General features: G+C 44.2%; 1 protein-coding gene and 1 pseudogene across 1 annotated transcript in view; one reads left to right on the top strand and one right to left on the bottom strand.

Moving 5' to 3' along the window:
- Positions 1-212: 212 nt before the first annotated feature.
- LOC139277521 (solute carrier family 12 member 5-like) overlaps positions 213-22,373 on the bottom strand; it is a 1,462,676-nt gene continuing 1,440,515 nt past the window's right edge. The window contains exons 20-25 of the mRNA XM_070896072.1: positions 16,488-16,619; positions 15,378-15,485; positions 8,103-8,225; positions 6,275-6,462; positions 5,135-5,268; positions 213-2,757 (exon numbers count right to left, since the gene is read on the bottom strand). Of these exons, the coding sequence (XP_070752173.1) occupies positions 2,666-2,757; positions 5,135-5,268; positions 6,275-6,462; positions 8,103-8,225; positions 15,378-15,485; positions 16,488-16,619 (777 nt within the window). The 3' untranslated portion in view covers positions 213-2,665. The remainder of the gene's footprint in view (positions 2,758-5,134; positions 5,269-6,274; positions 6,463-8,102; positions 8,226-15,377; positions 15,486-16,487; positions 16,620-22,373) is intronic.
- On the top strand, positions 3,800-3,978 carry LOC139277874 (U2 spliceosomal RNA; annotated as a pseudogene).

Below are 22,373 nucleotides of genomic sequence, written 5' to 3'. Positions count from 1 at the left end.
AGTTTATTATATGTTGAAAAATGCAAAGACAACATGATTGTGATTAGTGATGCTATTGATGTCAGAGGGAAAAATGTATGAAATCCCAAAAAGTTTGTGTCGGGCAATGGTCATCATAAAAAATAAACCAAAGAGATCCAATTTTTTTTAAAGGCACAAATTTCATTTTTTTAATTTAACTATTCAAATAATAGACAATAATATAAGGGAGCCATTAACTAATATTTAAGAAAAATATTGAAATAACAACTAAAGAATTTTGGTGACACCTTGTGGTCACAAAATGCATAGCATCATTACTTGAATACTTTGTTCCACAATGAAAATTTTTGGCAGAACCTACCTCCCCAGTGAAGGCAAAACGTTAAAAAGAACATTTTGAAAGATGAGAAAGAATCAACTGAACAAAAAGGTTTTCTTTGCGAAAAAAGAGAAGAGCTGGTAGGTGCTTTGGAAATTAATGTAATTTGCTCGTCAGATTGTCAACCGAACACTAATCCTCAATAAGTATCAGTCTCTAAAATACCAATCTTTTTCAAACGAGTGTGTGTTTGAATGTTAAATATTTATGTTTCTGAATTTTAATTGCAGTTGGTTGTTTTGACCTAAGATCTAAGGTTACACACCTGTCTAGACCATAATTTTATTTTGATAATTTTCTATCATCAAAATTAAATTCTTAAACTTCAGTGTTAACTTAGATTACACTGGACTTCTGCAATATTGTATTGAACAAGTATCTGGCTGTGATCAGTCATGGCTTTGCCTTTTGTTTGCCCTGTTTTAATTGGATGAATTGGATTGGATAGATTCTGATTGGATTTCCCCGATAAGATGCACTGAATGGTCAAAAACGAAATACTGCTCATGTCATTTGTAGCAATATGTTGAAATGCATACAATATGTACAAAATTATCATCAAAGGGAAATGCTCACAAGACACAGCTTTTAAATGCTTATGAGCGAGCTGCCAAAGCCATCGTTTTCATAATATATGATGTCATTTAAATTTTGCAAATGATTTCTGTTTATCTAGTTACACAATTGACATCAGCTCCAAATAACAAATAATCAGTTTGATATGTTAAAGAAAAGTGAAAAAGTAAATATTTTATAATACAGTAAGATACATGCTAATCATTTGCATTTCAAGGTTTTTAATTAATAGACAGACTTCCATAGTGGAAATGTTTAATTTCAGAACCTTGTAATAAATGATTGCTTTATAAGTTCCCTAGGTTCACACAGCATCTTGAGTAATATAGCTCAGCCCTTCTTGCAGCTTACAGTAATTTGCTATTTATAGCTTAGTTAGAAAACAATTGTATGTACACAACCTGCAATAACTGAATATTTTTTATTTTTAGGGTCAGTGAAAAATGCTTCTTATCTGCGAAAATATATTCATATTGCTCATAATTATTCCCCCCCTTGCAATTTCTTTCAGACAAAAAGTAATCACAACTTCTTTAAGAAGTCTAAATATGTTAAAAAGGATGTTCATTTTATTTATTGATATTTTGAAATGCAGGCTACAAAACCTTATGTGTTCTGAAGCAATATTATTGGAGACTGCACACCTCAGCTAATTATGGAGCATGGAGCAGAAAATGGATTGGAGTGTTTTTACATCTACTTAATTAATCCAATTCACCCGTAGACCATTGGGAAACTACTGTCTTGCTGAAACAAGCACAAGAATTACAGTTACTCAGACACCAGGGGTAGCATTATTACTGTAATACTAACCCTATAGAACTAAAACAAACACCAATAAAGTGAAATAAGAATAAAGCATTTTGAACATTACACACACTAACCCTAGCTTCTCCTCCCCAAACTATGTTTTATTTTATTTTACTTTTACTTTATTTGTATATAATATACCATATTCTATCTATATTACACTTTCCCCTCCCCCCCTTAAAAATAGTTTTATCTTCTGCTTTTATCTGCCCCTGGTCCCTTTTGGAAATAGAACCCACTTTGAAAAGATTAGCCTTGATTCGGATGAAAATCAATTCAAAAGGCCAGTTTTTCAACCGTTCATCATCTGGATGTTTGAAGATTAACAAGGCTGCGTCACAGATGCAAGCAAGTCAACCTTTGGCGTGATGTTCTAATGCGGAATAGAGGAGTACTGACACCGGTGAATTATCCTGACAGCCAAACCATGGAATAATCCACCTGTATCAAGGGTTAAATTGTAAATAGTATGTTTTTCAGGAAGTTTTGTCTAGTCATGCGAATGCTGCTGATTTGAATATGTAGCTATACGCCCTATAACTGATTACTTACACCTACACAGTGTCCATGTACACTAATGATAGTCTTAAGAGTATCCAGTGACGGCAAATGTTTTCTAATATTGCAATTTGAATGAGAAGTTCCTAGGGAATAATTGAAGTGTGGAAAGGACAACAATAAGCAAAGTCATTTAAGACAAGAAGAAGCTGTGTAGGTGAGCATTCCCCTTCATTGTCTTTTCAGTGCTACTTCCTATCCTGTTGTCAAAGGAAAACATTTTACAAAAACCGTTACCAGGAACCAGATAGGAAGTCTCTTTAGCTGCATGGCAAACACTATACATTGAGAAGAGACTGGGAGTCACTGATAAAAAGCTGTGATGGGTTCATTGCGCAAATACTGGTAGTGGACTGGAGCTCAGGAGTAAATGGTAATAACTTCACGGCCCCCGCCACGAACCAACAGCACCCGGTCCAGGCCTTCTGTCAACACCTCCAGGAACTCCATGTCTACGGAGTCTGTCAAAGAAAACACTTCCAGCCTCGACAAATAGCGAGCTGACATTAAAATACAAAAGTTAATATGTTGCACGGATTAAGACCTCAAGATATGCTAACTTGTCTAACTTGTCTAATTTAAAACAAAAGCGTTTTATTCATCTCCGTACACTTGAGCTCATCCACAACTCTGCTGCCTGTGTGCTAACTCGCACAAAGTTCCACTCACCCATCATCCCTGTGCTCGCTAACCTACATTTGCTCCCGGTCCGGCAACGCCTCAATTTTCAAATTCTCATCCTTGTTTTCAACTCCCTCCATGGTTTTGCCCCTCCTTATCTCTGTAATCTCCTCCAGCCCCACAACCCCCGAGATCTCTTCGCTCCTCCAAGCTGGCCTGTCTCTCTACTATTAGCAGCTGTATCTTTAGCTGCCTAGAATTCCCTTCCTAAACCTCTCCGCCTCTCTTTCCTCCTTTAAGACATTCCTTTAAACCTACCTCTTTGACCAAGTTTTTGGTAATTTATCCTAATATCTCCAATATGGTTAGTTGTCAATTTTTGTCTAATTACGCTCCTGTGAAGTGCTTTGGGACATTATACTACATTAAAGGTGCTATATAAATGCAAGTTGTTGTTGCTCAGATATTGTACCTATGCACCTCTTAAGCATTGAGAACATCAAATGCAAAACTAGTTAAATTGTACTTTCTGAGTCTAACACAAATGATCACTGAGAATATTTTTTGCTGTTTCTTTTCCCACATCCCTGCTGGCAAAAACATTTCTCATTTATATTCATTTTCTGAATTCAGGCAGTAATTTCCACCTCGTCTGCACAAAACTATCTTTACCTTATTTAAATTCTGCAAGCATAACCACTTTCTCATGAGACAAAGCCGCGATCACGACGAGTTTATTGGCACTCCCTGCAAAACTTTTACTGTGGTCACGACTAGTTTATTGGTACTCCCTGCAGTATTTGTACTGTGATCACAACTAGTTTATCGGCCATCCATGTAATATTTGTACTGTGCACTTTGTGTAAAAAATTCCCCCCTTCTCGGCCTTTTGGCTAAGATCAAGTGTAGTATCTGTTCTTATCAATTTAATATCCCCTATGGGGACATGATATTGAATTGATTTTTGGACAGGGAGCTGGATCAGGGGCATGCCCCGTCCACTCCATGCACCGACCTGGTATTGCAATATTTCCAGGAACGGTGCAACTTCGCCTCTCAGCCTTTTGGCCTAAGATCAAACACATTGGTGCAAAGTGATCTTTGGCGTTAAAGTTGATCTGGAACGAAATTGGATAAAAAAATAAAAATAAAAAAAAAAATATTTTTTTTTTAAATTCCCCCCTTCCCTTTTTTAATACACACACTAGACTAGTCAATCTCCTGTGGCTTTGTACATGGTTGGTTGGGGAATATGGTCTCTCTCTTATCTATTCTCTGCTGTATTCATGTTGCTGTTTCTCTCTCTCTCTCTCTCTCTCTTTCCTTCGCTACTTCTGTCTCCCTCCTTTCCTACTTTTGTCTCCTGACTTCTCTTCTCTTCTGATTCTCTACCCTTAACTTTAATTTGCTTCTCTCTTTTTAATCTTTCTTTTTGGGTGGGTGGTGGCGAGTGGTATAGCGTGATGTAGTGGGGAAAGAAGCCACCAACAGTCGCAGGCTGCAATTGAGGGGGAAGGGGGGGGGGGTTGTTGCAGGGAATATGTATCTCTCAGCAGCTCTCTTCCCATTCGCTCCCCAATCACTTGTACTTCTACCTACCTGTAAGATTGCTCCACCTGCTGGACTACTGCTCCACCTTGTGGACTACTGTGGTAATACAACTACTGCTGTCGATAACAATAAAAGGGTCAGATGCATTGGAGCCATCTTGTAGAATGTGTTTGTTAGTGATGTCGTAAAGAATATATCACACTAGCCCCTCACTTTCTGCTGAAGGTTTTGACTCGCGTTAAGGTATGCGATATGAGCAGCCCTCCAGTGCCTTGCCCAAGCTGTATCTGCTTCACGTCTGAAAGACTCTGTGAGCTTAGACAGTGAGTCCCACTCTCACTCACAAACCATGTAAATTTTGCCACTCTCTAAAGTAAGATAATCCATTACACTACTGTAGAGCTTTCAAATGTACGGAACAGGCAAGTACCTCGACAGAGAAATAATAAAATTGTGCCAAATGGCTTCAGTGAAGAACCATTCTGCAACTCAGGTTAGAAAATAAATCTTTCACCCACTTTGCCACCCAGTCAGTCCAGCACAGCATCACTTATCCAGAAGTTACGTTTTCTGCGTTGTGTTTTGAGTTGTTTATAGCTAAACTCATGAGTAGACCTTCATATTGCACAATGGCTTCTTGCCCTTAGGAAAGGATACAGTTTTCATCTCCATTCCGGTTTTTAGGAGGTCCCGGCATGTTCAGCAGGACCAGCTTTGCTTCTTGGGACTTTTTCACAATTACTTCATTCAGTTTGACTGCAGTGTGCATCCGTCGGACATTTGATTGATTTCTGATTGACAGAGAAAGCCATTATAATTTCAAGTATGAATTGTTACTCTGCTAAAATGAGGAGGCAATACATTCTTATGTTCTTATTCCTGCACAAAGAGATACACAAACTGACACATGTGTGCACAGAGACACAAACTGGCTAAACTACATCTGGTGATAATACATGTGCTACCTTTTAATAGCATTTAATAGCTTCACAAGGTGAAGAAGCAGGGAATTAACATAAATATTGCTGCAGGCCTGTTACATGGCCGTGTAACAATCAACTTTCACTAACATGGAAACACAGAACCGCAATCAACAGGTTTAACATCCTCAGCCTGGTGCATTGCTGCACATTCACCAAGATCATTTATATATACTTCGATATAACACTATTGTATTTAAATTAAAAAACGGTGCAACAAATTGTTATCTCACTGCTCTGACTTCCATAGGTGTGTCCTAAAAGTACAATCTATTTTTCCTCATGTCGCCTCTGGTTCTTTTGCCAATTACCTGTTCCAGAGTGACCCAAACTAATCGTGCTCTTCTCAGGCCTTTGTGGCCTTCTAAAGCAACACCCTCAGTAACAACACACCCTGATCATCAAGTGTGTAATGCTGCTATACCAGTTGATGCAACTGTGCCAATAGACTGTGCGAATGTATGCTCCTATAAAGGCCATGCAAGCAAAACATACAAATATACAAATGGGATGAAAAAAGGAAGAAGAAAACAATAAGTTTGACTTACAGATTCTCCCATTCACTGGTAGCATAGAGAAAGTGAGAAAAAGACCAGTTAAAACATTCATGACTGCGACCACAAGATTCACAGTCCCAGCTTTAAGCAAGTTAAAACCACAAACTCCAGTAAAGTATACAAGTCCCAATAGCTGCATAGTAACATTTATACCAATGCAAATACACCCAGTCTGATCACATTTATTGTGGTGTAAAGAAGGTATATTGAACTAGCCCTTTGCTCCCTTCCCCGCTCCACTTCAGATTAAGCACACTCACGGTTTCATACTGAAGAGATCCCGGATTTCCTCTGGTGTGACTGGCCCTTTGTTTTTGTTTTTGTCTCCGATTAATTTTTCTTTAGTCCAGGTCATGTGAACTTTCTCTCCGGGCGTGCTCACCTCATCGGCAGGCGACTGGGAGGCTATCGACTGTGTGGAAGCTGTTTTATCATGAATCAACTGAACCTGCAGAGAAGGAGCAAGAGGAGAATGCAGTGGAAGTGAGCAACAAGAGCTGCCTGTGCGTGGTGGCATGGAATGACATTTTGAATGTGGCGAATTTTATGCTACAGCGAAGGAGTCAAATTCCAGGCCACTCAAGTAAAATTGAGGACGTTTTTATGTTGTTCTTGGCAAGGGCGCGTTTATCGCCCACCCACCGGTGCCCCGAGAAGGTGATGCTGAACGTATTCCTTGAACCACTGCAGTCCTTGTGGTGATGGCAGTCCCGCAATGGGGTCAGATAGGAAATTTCAGGATTTTATATCCGAGTGACAATGGCAATACTTGGAGGAGAACCTGGAGCTGTTAACGTTTCCATAGGTTGCGAGGCTGGAATATTGGGAGGTGCAGTCAAAGTAAGCAGAGTGATTGCTGTAGTGCATTCTGTAGACGGCAAATTCTGCATCTGCAGTGTGCCAGTGGTGGTGGGGAGTTAGGAGTAAGAAGAGGAATTCCTCAGGGGAAACTTCGAAAAGAATATAAATGGTAAGTATACTTGTGGAATCAGTTTGCAGGAAAGGTCACACAATCTGTCAAGAGGACTGATTTTCTTATCGTGGCATAAGATTATCTCCCATTTCACTAGACCCTTTCCCCGGGACATCTAATCTTACCGAAGAATCTCATATAATGTTCCTGTAGCGAGGATTACTTAGACAGGAATGAAATCAGAACACATTACAGCCCTTCGCAATCCTCTTGTGTGCTACAAGAAACCCCCACATACTAAGTACTTCTTTCTACCAGAGTCATTTACTGTACTCTGTGAGGGAAGGGAAAGGGGCCCGAGAGGCTCAGAGTTACATTCCTGGCAATGGTTAATAAAACATTACTTTCTCAGATCACCACAATCACTGAGGAACAGCATGGGGAGGGGGTGGACTGAAGGCTCACTCCAAGTTGCAGAGATCCACTATTTAATGAAATCATGTACATTGTGCAGTAAATCACACAGAGGGAGATGCTACCTATGAATATGGGTGGAAAACTGGCGGTTGCAGTTCGGCTGCATATATTACTCCCCGCCGTGTCTCGCTCAACTTTCCTTCCCTTTATAGTTGGTGAAAAAATTCGGGGCGGAACGTGTAAAGTGCAGCCAATTCACAACCACCAATTTACTGAACATGCTCAAAGTGAAAATCACCTTCTCCCCCCAGATTGGAGGAGCAAGGTATCACTGACAGAAACTTCTGGATTCCCGTGTTTAACTGTGAATGTATAGATGTCAGAAGTTGCTGTCAGTTTTACACAGTAATGACGGTGAATGCTGACAGTTTCACCATCATTACAACCACAAATTCTAAGCCAATAAATCTATTCCTTTATCACTCAATATTGGATGAAAATGTACCCTTCAAACAAGTTCAACATCAGGACAATACAATGGAGAAAAAAGCAAGAGGAAAATATATTATTCAGATAAAACAAATGAAAAATATAAACTCTTTGGAAGACCACCTCCTATAACATATGTTGCTCTTTTGTTACAAAATTCTCCCCTAAAACAAGATTTCTCGCGTGATATGACTGAATAAGGAGATATACGACAGCCCAGATTGATGTGACCATTTAGAGCCACGAATCAGTCATTACAATGGGAGTACCTCTTCCTCAGGTTTCTCTTCAGCACTTCCCTCCTGCTCGTCCTGGGAGTCCAGGCGCAACTTGGCCTTCGCTGGATGTTTACGACGAATGGAGCCGCGTGATTCATCTGTGATACTTTGAATCTGCACAATGGAAAAGAGCAAAAATGGACAAGGTCACCTCGTAAACATTGGCTTCTTTGGTAGAGGAAATGACTGCAGTGACTAAGCACTGTTCAGGAAGACATCACAGGCGTTCACTTTCTGATTTTGTTTTTTGTTAAGGTACCTAGGGAGAAATTCGGTTTGGGACGTTAACTTTTTTAATTTTGAAAATTTAGCGCCAGGCACAAAGGAATCTGAACTTCTTCTAAATTGAGTATGATCGCCCCAGGAAGGAAGGGGATGGCAAATCAAATGCTAATTAACTCAGGGGCGCAACCACCAGAGCAGTACCCAATTTCAGGTGACTTGCATTCAGCAAATCATCCTTCAATCCTTCATACTGGCTCATTCCTGCTCTTAAATGGGAGGTTCCATCAAGCTGCAGCTGCTCATTTTCACCATTCTTCCAACTGAACCCAATATGAGACCAACTGAGACCTCATGGCAATGGCTGCTCCCAATCCAAATCGAAGGGAGAGAGCTCGTCGGTTTAATGACGCCGCATTGGAGGCATTGATGGGGGCAGTCGAACAAAGGAGGGATTCGCTCTTGCCAGCAAGGGGAAGGAAGCCATTGGCCCACGTCTTCAGGGCATGTGGAGGGAAGTGGCAGAGGAGGTCTTGGCCAGCAGTCTCATCGAATGTAGCCTCACACAGTGTTGTTAGGAATTCAAAGACCTCAGTCGGGTGGTCAAGAACATGTTTCAACATGTCCTTCATACCAGCATCTGAACCTCTGTCTGTGCACACTGCGCAAACCATCACTCCCTCACCACACATCTGCAACTACTCAAACTCACATCCTCATCTCATGCCTTGCCTAAATTCACAGCTATTCAATGACAGCAGGGATATCTCCCAGACACATAGTTGGAATCTAACGCACACACATTCCTTTCTTTTGCAGGCTAAGGTGGCCCACAATGGGAGGGAGCAACAGAGGACGGGCGAGGGTGAACCTCAGCTCCAGCAGCTGTCAGACATTGAGGAGCGAGTGCTGTAGCGCATTGGCCCGCAGATGGTGGGCGCCGTGGCCGTCGGCGACTTGACCCCACTGGGGGCAACAATGGTATCTTCATTCCCTCTCCTTTTCTTATCCCACTTCCCCCTCACACCAGAAGGCTTTATCACTTTCTCGCTCCTGATATTATCTGTCTTCCCTGCTCATTCCTGTCCCCCCTGCCCTTACCTTAACACAAGTTTTGTGCTTTTATGTTTCCAGATAATTAGCCAGAAAATGACTAACCTGTTCTTGAGCCCCTCAATGAGAGTGATGAAGGACAAGAGGAGGAGGACCCAGGCACTGTGACAATACATCTCACACCCACAGGCACCACCTCAGAGACTGGCACTATATGTTCGTTAGAGGTTAGCTTAATAGAGGGATTTGCACTGGGTGATGCATCGGGGCCTAGTGGGCTGCAGCAAGGCTAAGGAGAAAGGGTACCTCTGGAGCCAGCTCTCTGGAGGGAGAGTTCGCGTGCGAGTTCTGCTGCACAAAACTCAGATGAGGACCTCAATGGGGAGGCATTCACAAGAAGGGTGATGGCCAAGCACTCCGACATGTTAGGTGCAATGGCAAGGGTGCCCGAGAGCCTCTCCATAATGGTAAGGAGCATGGAGGAGTCCGCCTCCAGCATTGCACAGAGCTTTGTGCACACCACGGACCCCATCATTTCCAGTCTGCAGACAATGGTGGACACCAGAGAGACTGTGGGGACACAGACCTCATGACGCGTGTCATGGGTGATGTAGCAGTCTCCATTGCAACACAGGGGGAAGCATCGCAATGTCTTAGTGATGTAATGCAGAGAATGGTTGCTAGCATGGAAACTTAGACTGCTCTCATGCAGTCTCAGCTCAATGCCGCGCAAGCTCTGACTGCTGCCATTGTCGTTGGGTCCACCACAGTCCACCGGGGATCTCACGGTGTCACAGCAGGACACCAATCTGTGCTCCAGCAAATTGGTGGGGATGCTGAGGTGTTGCCCCGGAGGAGTGGCATTGGGTCAGTGGAGCAGGAACCTGCTGTCCTTGCTCAGGATGACAGTATTCATTCCTGATCCCTCCACTGCCACCTCCACCATTGCACTTGTCGCTGCCTGTCACCCAGCCAGCCCAGACTGCTGCCGCCCAGCCTGAGGTGGTGCAATCTACAGCCGGGCCTTCCCGGTCCAAAGCTGGTTGAGGGCATACTACAAGGCCATCTGTAGTCTCTGGTCCTGACACTCAGCAGCCTTCCACCAGCTATGCTGCAGCCACAGGGGACACACTATGTAAAAACAGTAGAATAGGTGAAGGCAGTGTTAAGAGGGGATATAAGGTTTCACACAAGGGTGAATAGTCAATGTAATTATTGTTTATTTATGTAGTTCAAGTTTTATGATAAAAATGTAATTGGAATATTGCATATTTGGTGCTGTCTTTCATTTCAGTTTGTGGGCTCTGCTATGGAATGAGAAATTGATGTAATGATGGGGACGTGCTGAGCAACCGGAAAGTGGCCTGGAATTCATTGCGACCAAACCCTGATGAGGTGCTCGCGGACCGCCCTTGCAGAAAGCCGATTGAGTGCCTGCCTCTTCACCTCCCTGCTGCTGCTGCTCCTGTCCTCCTCCTCCTCCTCATCATCCTCTTCCTCATCATCCTTCTTCTGAAGTGGTGTGGCTATGCCTGGTGGCAATGGCAGCACCCTTATGATGGCCAAGTTGTGCAGCCTGCAGCAGACGATGACGAATAGGGACGCTCGCTCAGCCGATTACTGGAGGGCTCCTCCTGAGTGGTCAAGGCAGTGGAACCATTGCTTAAGCATCCCGATGGTCTGCTCAATGTTGTTCCTCGTGGCAGCATGGCTCTCATTATATGAGAGTTGGGCAGGAGTTTTGGGGTTGCGGAGGGGAGTTATGAGCAAAGTGGAGAGCAGATAGGCCTTGTCTCCCAGCAGCCATCCGCGAACTTGATGTGGTGGTTGGAAGAGAGCTGGCACACTGGTCTGGCTCAGGATGAACGCATTGTGGCTGCTGCCAGGATAGCGGGCTTTGACAGTGAGGATTCAGTGTGTGTGATCGCACACCAAATGCACATTAAGTGAGTGGTGGTCTTTGCAGTTATGGAATACCTCAGGATTGTTTTGCAGTGACTGCAAAGCGACATGGGTGCAGTCAATGGCACGCTGCATCACGGGGAAGCCGACTATCCTGACGGATCCACATGCACAGTCATGCTGCTTCTCTCTGCTCATGGGGAAGGAGGTGTAGTCCCTTCTCCTTCTGTAGAGAGCATCTGTGACCCCGCGGATGCAGCAATACTGGGAGATGTTGGAGATGTCTCCTGTTGTACACTGGAAGGATTGCTGGTGTAAAAATTAAACTTGACTGCCACTGAGAGCCATCCTCACCCTGGTCTGAGGCTCGAGGTCTGGTTGCAGGTGGTGGCAGTGCTCTGTTACCACGTCCTTGCTGAAATGCAGCCTTCGAACACACTGTTCCTGAATGAAATTGATGTGGGAGAAGTGCTCCCTGAATACCTTGGGAGGGGTAAGGCCTGTTGTTGTGAGTTTTGTTAGTCCTCCTACCTCAGGCCACATTTTGCAGTCTTTCTCTCTGCCTTAGTTGAAGGGTAAGGTCCAGTGCCAGCACAGTCCCCATGAAATGATATAAACGTTGGAGTTTCAAATCTGCCCTCAATGAAAATCAGGAATCTTTAAGACCAGAACACTCCTTGAACTGCAAGTCGATCAAATGTCAAACCGCCTGTCTGACCTTTTGAAACTAAGAAGGACACATTATTAGCCAACTATATCTTTACCGGATGCTAGCGCCTTTAAGTAGCTCTCCTCCAGCCAACATCCGACTGAAACCCGACTGCTGAAGCTGTCGTTGTCAGCGCTAAGCGCTAAACCAGGGGGCGAGGGCCAATTTTTGTTCCGGGTTGTGTTATGTATTAATGCTTGGGGGTCACCAGACACCAGAGGGCGCTGCGGTTGGAGGTCATAAGTCTGTACACATGTGGCATGTGTGCTTGGTCACTTGTATATAAGCTGGGTGTCTTTGTCACGCTGGCACTCTTGAGCTGGAATAAAGATGGATCAGGTTGCACCTGAGTGAGTTTACAGTAATCAGACTCTTGAGTCATTATGATTGGCGACACGGTAATTTAAGAACCTTTGCATGCACAATGGGCACTGTTGGAATCCTGGAGAGATTCGTGGAGGGTGAGGATTGGGCTGATTTTATCGACCGCCTAGATCAGTATTTTGTGGCCAACGGCATGGAGGCAGAGGCCTATGCAGTTAAGTGCAGGGCAGTTCTCCTCACCGTTTGTGGTCCGAAAATTTACGGCCTCATCTTCTCTCGCCTGTACGTCCGGTGGAAAAAGGGTACGAGGAATTGTGTATGTTGGTGGGTAACCATCTGAAGCCAAAAGAGGGGATCATCATATCACGCAACCATTTCTACACGCATGTTCATGCTGAGGGCCAGGATGTGCCGGGATTTGTCGCCGACCTGCGACATCTTGCTGAGCCGTGTAAGTTCAGGAACATGCTGGAAGACATGCTGCATGATGTCTTCATGATAGGCATCAACCATGATGGGATCCTCAGGAAACTGTTGGCTGCAGAGACGCTGGATTTGAAAAAGGCCACCGCGACTGCCCAGGCATGCACGACGACGGATGATAATTTGAGGCAGATATCATTGACGGCAAGTACTGTAAACAAGATGGCGTCATCTTCGGGCAGAGCTGCTTACGCGAAACCTGCCACTGCTCAGAGCCCGCTAACTGGTTCGATCCAGATTTCACCCTGTTGATGTTGTGGGGGCAATCATCAGCCTCATCAGTGTCGGTTTAGACAATACTTATGCAATGGATATTCGAAAGTGGGGCATCTTCACAGGATGTGTCCACGACGGACCAAGTGTGGTGCGGCTCACCACATGGTTGATAAGGACCAGTTCAGTGATGGCCCAGATACGCAACCCGAGGAGGAAGTGAATGGACTGTATTCGTTCCTGAGCAAGAGCCAGCTGATAATCGTTAATGTGAAGCTGAATGGCGTGCCTAGATCAATGGAGCTGGACATGGGGGCGAGCCAGTCGATAATGAGCCAAAGGACATTCGACAAGCTGTGGGACATTAAGGCTGTGAAACCAAAGCTGAGTCCAGTCAATGCCAGGTTGCGTACTTACACTAAGGAACTCATACCGGTGCTCATCAGTGCAGCAATCGAGGTGTCATATGATGGTGTGGTTCACGAGCTATCATTATGGATCATCCCAAGTAATGGTCCAATGCTGTTCGGCAGGAATTGGCTCAAGAAAATCAAGCTGAACTGGAATGATGTCAAGATTTTGTCCTCGGTGGATGATACTTCATGTGCTCAAGTATTGAAAAAGTTTCCTTCTTTGTTTGAACCGGGCATTGGTAATTTTACGGGAGCCAAGGTGCAGATTCATCTGGATTCCAATGCAAGGCCTGTCTATCAACAATGTCCATTCTGCTCCTTGCTTTAGCTCTGCCTGTTTTCCCAGCACATCATTCAGCAATATAGGAGAGGCTACTATGTAAACTAAAGGGTAAACATATACACTGAATTGTTTTTATGCCATTGGATGTCACTTTTTGAATTTGCTGGTTGGTGGTTTGGTAAGTCTGCTCTCAATGCTGCTTCTCACTGATATATAACTGATTTTTTTTTAATTCAAAAGGTAAACACAGTTACTTTTCAGAATTTCCTCATTCATTCCTTCTGCATGTTTTTCTTTCTCCTGACATTCCTGTTCTGTTGAAATGAAAGCTCACCATCTACTACTCTCATTGTTTCCCAGGACCGAAAATTGTGGGACCCCTTACCTACAAGTGACTGCACTTCAAAAATACTTCAATGGCGGTAAAGTGCTTTGGGACATCCTGAGGTTGTGAAAAGTGTTGTATAAATGAAAGTCTTTCTTACTCCTTCTGCAAATCCTCAAATCCAAACTCAGCAACATATAACCACTACTTCTTGAATTACAGGTTCCTCCACTACTTTCTTCAACACTGGTGGCCACCTGCATTATGGACTTTGACCCCATTCCTAGGTTTTTCAAAAATAAAACATCACAGCTGTGCTGATTGAAATTGCAAATGCCTGACTTCACGGTGAAGCAGCAATTGCTTCACTACCTGCGTGTCTGTCCGTTATCTCATTGTGTATTGTAAGTTCTAAGGGGTGATTCAACGCTGCTGTAATCCCAGTGAGGAGCCGTGCTCACCAGGAGCATGGATTGGAGGCAAGTTTACAAATCTGTAGCCCCCAACCTTTACCCCACATACCCTGGTAGTGCGACCCCTCACTGGGTGCACCAGATTGCTGTATATTCCCCTAAAACTTTGATCATGAAAAGATCTTATTAAAACAATTGTCAGAACAAATTGGTATTATCAATTGGTGTCCTAACCCATCACCCCTATGCTTGCTGACCTACATTGGCTCTCGGTTAAGCAACGCCTCAATTTCAAAATTCTCATCCTTGTTTATAAATCCCTCCATGGCTTCACTCCTCCCTATCTCTGTAATCTCTTTCAGCCTTACAAACCCACAAGATGTCTGCACTGCTCAAATTCTGCCCTCTTGAACATCCCTGATTATAACTGCTCAACCATTGGTGGCTGTGCCTTCAGCTACTTGGGCCCTAAGCTCTGGAACTCCCTCCCTAAACCTCGCTACCTCTCTTTCCTTCTTTAAGACGTTCCTTAAAACCTACCTCTGTGACCAAGCTTTTGGTCATCTGCCGTAATTTCTTCTTATGTAGCTTGGTGTCAAATTTATCTGTTTTGTCATATAGCACTGCTGTGAAGTGCCTTGGGACGTAAAGGCGCTATATAAATAAAAGTTGGTGTTGTTGTTATCAACATGTCTCATCTAATTCAGCACAGACCAGATTCAGTAGGTTCACTGACTGAGCCATCAGAGCAGCTTCTTATCCATGGTGACCTCCCTTGTTTTGTTATTAAACAGTACTCTTATGAGTTAACAGGATTGCAACATCACTAGAAAAATAAGTGCTGCATTTAGCATTTTAAGATTTTACAACTCAAAGCACTGGACCAGAACATGATTTCTCATGAAGCAAAATAAATGGTTCCGTACCTCACGCTCCCTCTCATTCTTTGTCAGATGCATTTCCTTCAGAATCTGTGACCGCTGCTCCATCATCAGTGTTCGCTCATAAGTGTAAGCTGAGATATCGCTGTCATGCTATGAAGCAGAACAATATATAAGATAAGAACCAATGGCACTTACTTACACTGATCATTTTAATTTTCCATGGATGAAATATTAACGTTGGGGGGTGGTAGAGCAGGGGGGGGGGGCTACAAAAATACCCCAAATGCCCATTGCAGGTTATACGCAAACAATGGCGGACAGGGAACGACCCTTTACGCCATCTGGCCTGTCCCACACAACTGCGATGCCTTGAGCATCAGAATAAACACACCTCCACCCCCACCACTCCCCCCCAACCCAACATGAAAGCCATATGATCACCCAGGAGTGGCAAAAGAACAGATAAAAACCTGGGCCAATTTTGGGAAACTAATCTGGGAAATTCCTCTCCGACCCCCTTGAACAATTGTAACTAGCCCAGGAGAATACATGCTTTTGAGGCTTTCAAAATCTGTGTATTTAGACACGTCCCTTGGGGGTGGTCGCTCTGGCTGCCTGCCTGGATTCTGCGACTATGACCGCGCCCAAGTTACCCTGGAGACGGAGCACGTAGAGTCCCCCGGTGCGCTTGAGGCCTTCCGCAACCGGTAGGCATTGCAGGGACTGGAGTGTGTAGTCGATACAGCAAACAATACTATGATTTAATTTGCTAAATGTCTGTTTCCGTATGATTTGGATGTTTAGTGATTGTGCCTCGTTAGCTATCTTTTATTTGGGTTGATAACATGGGGACAACCCAGTGTCATCCTGATTGTTCAGTTAAGCAGAGTAAAAATCTGGTCAGTAGAACATCATCATGCTTAGGTGTCTGACCCAGTGGGTCTATAAAACTGACCAATAATAATTCCTTGCCCATGAGCCTGGTCCACTTAAACTGAGGAGGCAAAGTTATGTCCCTCTAGTTGGAGGGAATTATTTTTTACACAGAACACTAACATAGAATTCAAAAATTCTCCCCTTCTTATTTAAGTACGCTGCTATGAATGGTTACTTATCCACACTGATCTCCACATTTCATGGCTGCCCTCGTACCATCTCTACGACCTCCACCTCAGCTACAATCCGCAGGTGATAGAGAAACACTGTAAGGTCCTTCTTCATCTGGATGCTGTTGTCTTCCATCTGGGCTACTGTAAAAATGCGCATCTTGCACTTCCTCCACACCTGTCAATCAAAGGCAGGGCATGAAAGAGGTGTCAGTATTAGTTATTTTGTGGATTTTTGTGCCCTTACAAAAGGGGGCATTTGATTTAATGTTCTACCAAAATAGTTGAAAGAGGTGTCAGCAATACCTCTGCAGTTCATAGCCAGCATGGAATAGAACTTTATAAGAAAGCAATTTTACAGAGAAGCACGGTTATCTGGGAATGGTTATCCAGTTGCAGTCTCACTGACGGGTCCGCATGACATCATAAATGGTGTGTATGAAAATGGGTCCCACCTGAAATGTTAACTTGTCTCTTTTTTTCAGACAATGATGGACCTGCCGAGTATTTCCAACATTTCATATTTACATTTCATAACAGGCTTGCAAGGTTTGACTAAAGTATGGGATGAGATTACAACGCTCCAAGCAATCCTTGAAATACGGGCGGCCAGTTTCCTTGGCGGGTACACCGGATTCCTGAGTCCCTACCGTTTCTGGGATTTTTGAGTTGGTTTTGTAAGGAGTGGAACCTCCATCCGATCGGCCACAGTAACGTCGGCACAAGTTTATACATATATCCGGTGTCATGTATGTACTTTTGGGATCACTAGCCGCTAGATGGCGTCACTGTTGGAGGCCATTGGGCTGCAGCACTTGTGTGCAGCCCAAGTATAAAAGGCCAGCCATTTTGTATATTAGTCACTTTGGGCCTTAATAAAGCAGAGCCAAGGTTATACCTCTTGGAGTTAAACAGTACTCAGTCTACAGTTATTGCATACACAACATTTGGCGATGAGGCAACAAGAACCTTTGCATGCAAAAATGAGCACAATTGGATTGTTGGAGCGATTTGTGGAAGGAGAAGATTGGGCAGACTTTGTGAGCCATTTGAGCCAGTTCTTCATGGCCAACAAAATGGAGGAGGTTGGTGACGCAGATTGGCGCTGGGTGGTGTTCCTCACAGTTTGCGGTCCAAAAATTTATGGTCTGATAAAATATCTACTCCTGCCTGTGAGTCCAACAGAGATGACGTATGAAGAATTGTGTACACTGGCACAGGACCACCTTAAACCAGATGAAGGCATCATCATCTTGAGATACAGATTTTATACACACGTTCGTTCAGAGGGCCAGAATGCGGTGGAATTCATTGCCAACCTGAGACGTTTAGCGGGACCGTGTAAGTATGAGGCTGTGTTGGCAGATATGCTGTGGGACTTCTTTGTAATTGGTATCAACCACAAGGTGATCTTGCGTAAACTACTGGCGGTGGAGACGTTGGATTTCATGATCGCTCAGTCATACATGACGATGCATAGAAGTCTAAAGCAGATAACAGTGAAAAATCGAAATTCGGCAAGTACTGTAAATAAGATTGATTCGGCATTCGGCAGACCGGCACATGGCAGGGCCTACCCGACTGCGTATGCGAAACCTGTAGCTGCCCAAAGTCCGCCAGTGGGAATGATTTCTCCGTGTTGGCATTGTGGAGGAAATCACCGGCACCAGCAGTGCCGATTTAAGCAATATAGTTGTAAAGGCTGTCTGAGAGTGGGGCATCTCCAGCGCAAGTGTCCGCAGATGAGCAAGTGTGCTGCGACACACCACATGGAGGATGATGGTCAGACTAGCGTGGATCCGGATACGCAATCCGAGGTACCAGAGGGGGAAGTGATGGACTGTACTCGTTCCTAACTCAGAGCAAACCCATAATGGGGTGCCGGTACCGATGGAACTGGACATGGGGGCGAGTCAATCGATAATGAGCCAGAGGACATTCGACAAGCTGTGGGATACTAAGGCTGTGAGACCCAGGCTGAGTCAGTCAATGTCAAGTTGCGTACGTACACCAAAGAACTCATAACGGTGATTGGCAGTGCCACAATTAAATTGTCGTATGATGGTGCAGTTCACGAGTTACCGCTATAGATTGTCCCAGGCAATGGCCCAATGTTGTTCGTCTGGAATTAGCTTGAAAAAATCAGATGTGATTGCGACGACATCAAGGCGTTTTCATCGGAGGAAGATACATGTGCCCAAGTACTGAGCAAGTTCCCCTCGCTGTTCGAACCAGGCATCAGCAACTTCATGGGAGCCAAGATGCAGATCCACATGGACTCGGATGCAAGACTTGTCCATCATAAAGCTCGGGCAGTTCCGTATATGACGAGGGAGGAGGTCGAAATCGAACTGGACAGACTCCAGTGTGAAGGAATCATATCACCAGTTGAATTTAATGAATGGGCCAGTCCCATTGTTCCTGTGCTGAAAAGTGATGGCACAGTCAGAATTTGTGGAGACTACAAGGCTCCGATCAACAGGGTTTCAAAACAGGATCAGTACTTGTTACTGAAGGCTGATGACTTGTTTGCAACGCTAGCCGGGGGGAAGTCATTCACCAAACTGGATCTGACTTCGGCCTACATGACACAGGAGCTGGGCGAGACGTCGAAGAGACTTAAGTGCATTAACACGCTAAAGGACTGTTTATTTATCACAGATGCCCTTTTGGAATTCACTCGGCTGCAGCCATATTTCAGAGGAACATGGAGAGTCTACTGAAGTCCGTTACCAGAACCGTCGTGTTCCAAGATGAATCTTGATTACAGGTCGTGACTCTGAGCAACATCCGAACAACCTGGAAGAGGTTCTACATCGTCTGGACAAAGTGGTACTCAGACTGAAACGCTCGAAATGCGTCTTCATGGCACCAGAGGTCAAATTCCTGGGGAAGAAAATTGCTGCTGATGGCATCAGGCCCACGGACGCGAAAACCATCAAAAATGCACCCAAACCGCAGAATGTGACAGAGCTGTGTTCGTTCCTGGGTCTACTCAAGTACTTTGGTAACTTCCTACCTAAATTGAGCACCTTATTAGAACCACTGCACATGATGCTAAGAAAAGGCGTGGTGTGGGGTGCGTCTCAAGACAGAGCTTTTGAGAAAGCCACTAATCTGCTTTGCTCTAACAAGTTGCTGGTACATTATGACCCATGTAAACATTTAGTATTGGCCTGTGATGCTTCGTCATATGGAATTGGTTGCGTACTCCAACAAGCTAATGAGTCGCGTAAACTTCAACCAGTCGCGTATGCTTCAAAAAGTTTGTCTAAAGCGGAAAGTGCCTACAGCATGGTAGAGAAAGAAGCACTAGCATGTGTGTATGGGGTTAAACAGATGCATCAGTACCTGCTTGGTCTTCGGTTTGAACTGGAGGCAGATCACAAGCCGCTCATTTCACTATTCTCTGAAAACAAAGGTATCAATACCAATGCTTCATTCCGCATCTAGAGGTGGGCGCTGACATTATCCGCTTATGATTATGTCATTTGCCATAGATCTGGCACCGAGAATTGTGCCGAAGCTTTGAGCCGTCTGCCGTTGCCCACACCGGAAGTGGAAACGCCACAACCGGTGGACCTATTGTTAGTTATGGATGCTTTTGAGAGTGAAGGAACGCCTGTCACGGCTCAACAAGTTAAGACCTGGACCAGCCAGGACCCGATTTTATCAGTGATGAAGAGTTGCATCCTCAAAGGTGATTGGTCTGCCATACCCAAGCTAATGTGTGAGGAGACCAAACCTTACATTCGTCGCAAAGATGAACTGTCTGTTCAGTCGGATTGTATACTGTGGGGCAATCGTGTTGTTATGCCCAAGAAAGAGAGAGAGAAATTTGTATGTGAGCTACATAGCACACATCTCGGCATTGTAATGATGAAAGCCATTGCCAGGTCTCATGAATGGTGGCCGGGAATTGACTCTGAGCTAGAATCATGTGTGCATCAGTGCAATACGTGCATGCAGCTCAGCAAAGCACCAGCTGAATCGCCGCTGAGTCTGTGGTCGTGGCTGTCTAAACCATGGTCCTGGATCCACATAGACTTTGCAGGTCCCTTCCTGGGGAAGATGCTTTTTGTTGTGGTGGAGGCAAATTCGAAGTGGATAGAGTGTATAATGTCATCCAGCGCATCCACAGCTACCATTGAGAATCTCAGTGTCATGTTCGCGACACATGGTCTGCCTGACATCGTTGCTAGCGACAACGATCGTGCTTCACCAGTCAGAAGTTTCAAGAGTTCATGAAACTCAATGTTATCAAACATGTAAGGTCAGCACCGTTCAAACCTGCATCCAATGGGCAAGCAGAACATGCCGTCCAAATCATAAAGCAGAGTATGAAGCAAGTAACCCAAGGGTCACTGCAGACCCACCTGTCATGTATACTACTTAGTTACAGGACAAGACCACACACGCTTACCGGGTCTCGCCTGCTGAACTAATGATGAAGAGAGGTCTTAAGACTAAGCCATCTCTTGTACACCTTGACTTGAATAATCATGTTGAATATAGAAGACAAAGTTAGCAAGGGTATCAAGATTGCGCGGTTGTGTCACATGATATTTCTATAAATGATCCTGTATATGTTCTGAATTATGGTCAGGGTCCCAAGTGGATCGCTGGTATTGTCATGGCCAAGGAGGGAAACAGAGTATTTATTGTCAAGCTCAAAAATGGGCAAACATCCTGGAAACAAATGGATCAGACAAAGCTGCTGCATACAGACGAACCAGAATAGTCGGAGGAAGAGACAATCAACGACCAACCAACCTACCCCCAGTCATCAGAGGACTCAGTGGTCATCAGTGAATCGGGACTTTCAATTGCTGACATGTTCAATGAAAATGGACTTTCAATCCCTGATATGGCAATTGCCACTCCCACCAGGTCAGCCACCCAGCCACCAGTCACAACAGACTCTGAACACTCACCCAAGGCTGGAGTTGAACTGAGACGGTCAACCTGGGAGCATAAAACACCAGACCATTTCAATTTGTGAAATTTTGTGCAGCCCAAGTATAAAAGGCCAACTATTTTGTATATTAGTCATTTTGGGCCTTAATAAAGCAGAGCCAAGGTTATACCTCTTGGAGTTAAACAGTACTCAGTCTACAGTTATTGCATACACAACATCCGGCATTTCCACCAAAGTCGATCAATTGGAAGAACCCCCGAGGAAATTCCACTGCAGATATGAACCATTACCAAGGGGACACTAAGTGGGGTCTGGGCAATCCTACCTCCCATGGTGGGCATGTAATGCATTTTCCAACTGCATGGGGCATCTGTAGTGGTGCAGGTGCCCAATGGATGCCCTGCTACTGATCCTGCTAACTCCAGTAGGGTGAGTGGTGGAGGGCACCAGCTGACACAATCCTGGTGTAACCACTGTTACCCTGGATTTGGGGGCTGTGATATTTCATGTATGCATTTTGTTTTAGCTGAGTGTCATGGTGAACACTGAAAGCCAAAGACTCAATGTATGATGATTAATGATTGCTTTGTACTCATGTGCAAATTTGACAAGGTTTCCTCTGAATTTTATTACCAGAATATAAAACAAGCAGAATAAATTATATGGAATTAATCTACAGGTTATACTGAAATACAATTGGGAGGTTATACTTCTAGTAATTTGATAAATCTACACTTAATAACACAGGTCATCAGCTAGTTTACTCACTGCGTTTATCACCACAGGCCAAAACTACGTTAGATTTTAAACTTTTAAAAGTCACTGTTTCCAAATATTAATAGTATCCTCTGTGGATAATGACTATTTAACAGAGAAGCTTTTAACCATATTTTCTTGAAGCATCTCACAGTGAGGGTTTGAGGAGAACGCCATTAAATGAAGAAAGCAGCATAAATTAACAATGGCACATACACATTATTCTTTTCTTTTACATTTCCATTTGCACTTCGTCAA

Source organism: Pristiophorus japonicus, chromosome 12 (genome assembly GCF_044704955.1).
Source record: "Pristiophorus japonicus isolate sPriJap1 chromosome 12, sPriJap1.hap1, whole genome shotgun sequence".
NCBI lineage: Eukaryota > Metazoa > Chordata > Chondrichthyes > Pristiophoridae > Pristiophorus > Pristiophorus japonicus.
The sequence above is the reverse complement of the archived record's forward strand: the minus strand, read 5'-3'. Positions and strand labels throughout refer to the sequence as shown.